The 2282-nt window shown below is 56.9% G+C and overlaps 1 protein-coding gene across 1 annotated transcript in view; it reads left to right on the forward strand.

The window, feature by feature from the left end:
* The window catches only part of LOC113207493 (transcription factor 12), a gene marked incomplete in the record, with an annotated part of 161766 nt that overhangs the window by 23336 nt on the left and 136148 nt on the right, over positions 1-2282 (forward strand). The window contains 1 exon segment of the mRNA XM_052265613.1: positions 855-895. Coding sequence (XP_052121573.1) covers positions 855-895 — 41 coding nt within the window.

Genomic DNA, 2282 nt, shown 5'->3' on the forward strand with positions numbered 1-2282 from the left:
GCCGGGCGCTGGGTCAAGGTGCCGCCGCCGCACTACATATCGATGTGTTGTTCGACTGGTGCGCGATGAGTCTCGCACGCTAGCGCGCCCAGCGGCGGCTGTGCATGAATGTACACCGCAAATTTCCCTCAATGAGCACGCGCATTTCTACAGAATTAAAAGTAAAAAATCAAAAAAATTGTAGGGAGTTGAACTTTAACAAGTAAAGTGTCTTAAATGCTCCCAACTACATTTATTTTTCAACACATTTTGTTGTTGTAGTTGTTGACGCTTTTGTCCGGAGTGTGGGTGACTTAAGGGAGTGATGGGGTCTTTTACAGCGCTGTGACTGCGCACTTGGCCGCGGTAAATCGCTGTAAAAGGGCGCCGGGTAAGCGATCAACCTGGGCGATGGCGCCGCGCCCTCACCGCCGCCTGTCTCTTTCTTTTATGCCGCGTCGTTTCACTTGAACAAAGGCGGTAAGCGCGCTGTGCGAGCCTCGCGTGAGCCTCGCGTGAGCCTCGTGTGAGCGGCGCGAAACCATGCTGCGGACAGTTTAGAGGCTCGTTTGGGAGCTCGGCGTGGAGACGCTTGCGGCGTAGTATGTATGGGCTTAGAAGCGCGTATTAATCAGGTTCTTGATGGTTTCTTGGCGCTCGGGAGACCTTTAATTTGAAGATTTGCCACGAGACTGTTTCTTAAAGGATCTTGAGACTCTCCGGCGGGGTGTTGTGTTTGTTTAAGTCGTTGAGACATTTCCTAGTCCTTTTCTGTTGGTTTCTCTCAGGTCTTTCTTTCCGACCGCCCTCCACAGTTCCAATACGATTGCATACCCGTTCCTTTTTTAACGCGCATGTCTTGTTTTGTGTTGCAGAGAAACCTGGTTTCACGTCGCCGTACAGTGATAATGGAATGGTGAGTACTTAGGGGTGTGTCAGTCACCTGCTCGGGGTGCGCGTCGCCTCGGCGTCGCCCGGCGGGGGGCATCGCTTTGATAATAATGTAATTAACTGAACAGGGGCGCATGTCTGCCGCCGCGCTCCGCCGCTCCCCCTGATCTGTTGTGCCGCTCTGTGCTCAGCTCCTCCCGGCAGGGTACTTCCTCCTCCTCCTCTACCGCGATTTGAATGTTGGCCTTGCCTTGGCGGGGTGAGGGCAAGGCGGGGCGGGGCGGGGTGGGCTCGGCGGAGAGGGCAGCACGGCGGCGGTAGAGGGTGTGCAGTCGAAGGAGACTTGACTTGTGGGATTAGCACCGCCCGCCCTGTGCCCTACTAAGTAAGTGCTACACACACACGCACGCACGTCCCTCGCTGCATGTGTACCCAGCGCCTCCCTCCCCTTGGTCCCCAATTCCTTCAACATATTCACGTAAGCACATGTAAGGCGGCTTGCACCCACCCACCCTCCCAAACCTCTCGCCTGTCCTCATCTCTCTACCCTCTCTCCTTCCCGACCCCCTGACTACCAGCCTCTCCCCCTGGAAGTTGTTCTTCTCCCTTTTTCTGTCTCGGCTGCTGCTGTGCAGGCGAATTCGAAAAATTGACTCCCCCTTCCCCTTCCCCTCTTGTTTTTTTCCGCCCTCCTTCTTGGTGCTCGAACCCGAAAGCATAAAAAGGAACATAGCGACCGGGTCGGTCCCAGACCTCGGTTCACAACCAACCCTTTTCATGCCCCGCCACTCCGCCCCCTTGTGATTCTGCACGCCCCCGCCCAGCGCCACCCCACCCCGCCCCGCCCCGCCACGCCCCGCCACGCCCCGCCACGCCAGCCTCTCGTAATCCCCCGGCCAGTAATGACTGCATTTACAGGAGGAAGCTCTCATAATTATCATAACTATGGTAATAAAACAAATAGAGCGGCCCATTGGCCACGCCCCTCTCGCCCACCCACCCTCTCTTTGCTTTTCTTTCTCTCCTAACCACCCCTGCCCTCTGCACCTCTCCGCACCTTTCTCTATCGCCCCCTCTCCTCTCTCCCCTTTCTTCTCTTCCCCTCCTCTTCCCCTCCTCTTCCCATCCTCTTCCCTCCCTCCCCTCCCCTCCCCTCCCCTCCCCTCCCCTCGAGGGGGTTTGCTGCCCTAACCTCTCTCTCGTCGTGAACCTCCTCTCCGCGGAGCCGCCGAGCTATGGGGCGGGCCCCGGGGCCCCGACGGGGCGCGAGGCAGGAAACTTATTTTATTAAATTTGTCCTAATTTGTGTGCGTGAAATTGAGCTCGCCTTCTCGCCGGCTCCGCCGCCTTGCAGTTGTTGCGAGTTTGGCTGTTGGCTGTGTGTACGGGTGATTAAAATTGTACCAGAGCCG

This window comes from Frankliniella occidentalis, unplaced genomic scaffold (assembly GCF_000697945.3).
Source record: "Frankliniella occidentalis isolate FOCC.00 unplaced genomic scaffold, Focc_3.1 Scaffold28, whole genome shotgun sequence".
Taxonomy (NCBI): domain Eukaryota; kingdom Metazoa; phylum Arthropoda; class Insecta; order Thysanoptera; family Thripidae; genus Frankliniella; species Frankliniella occidentalis.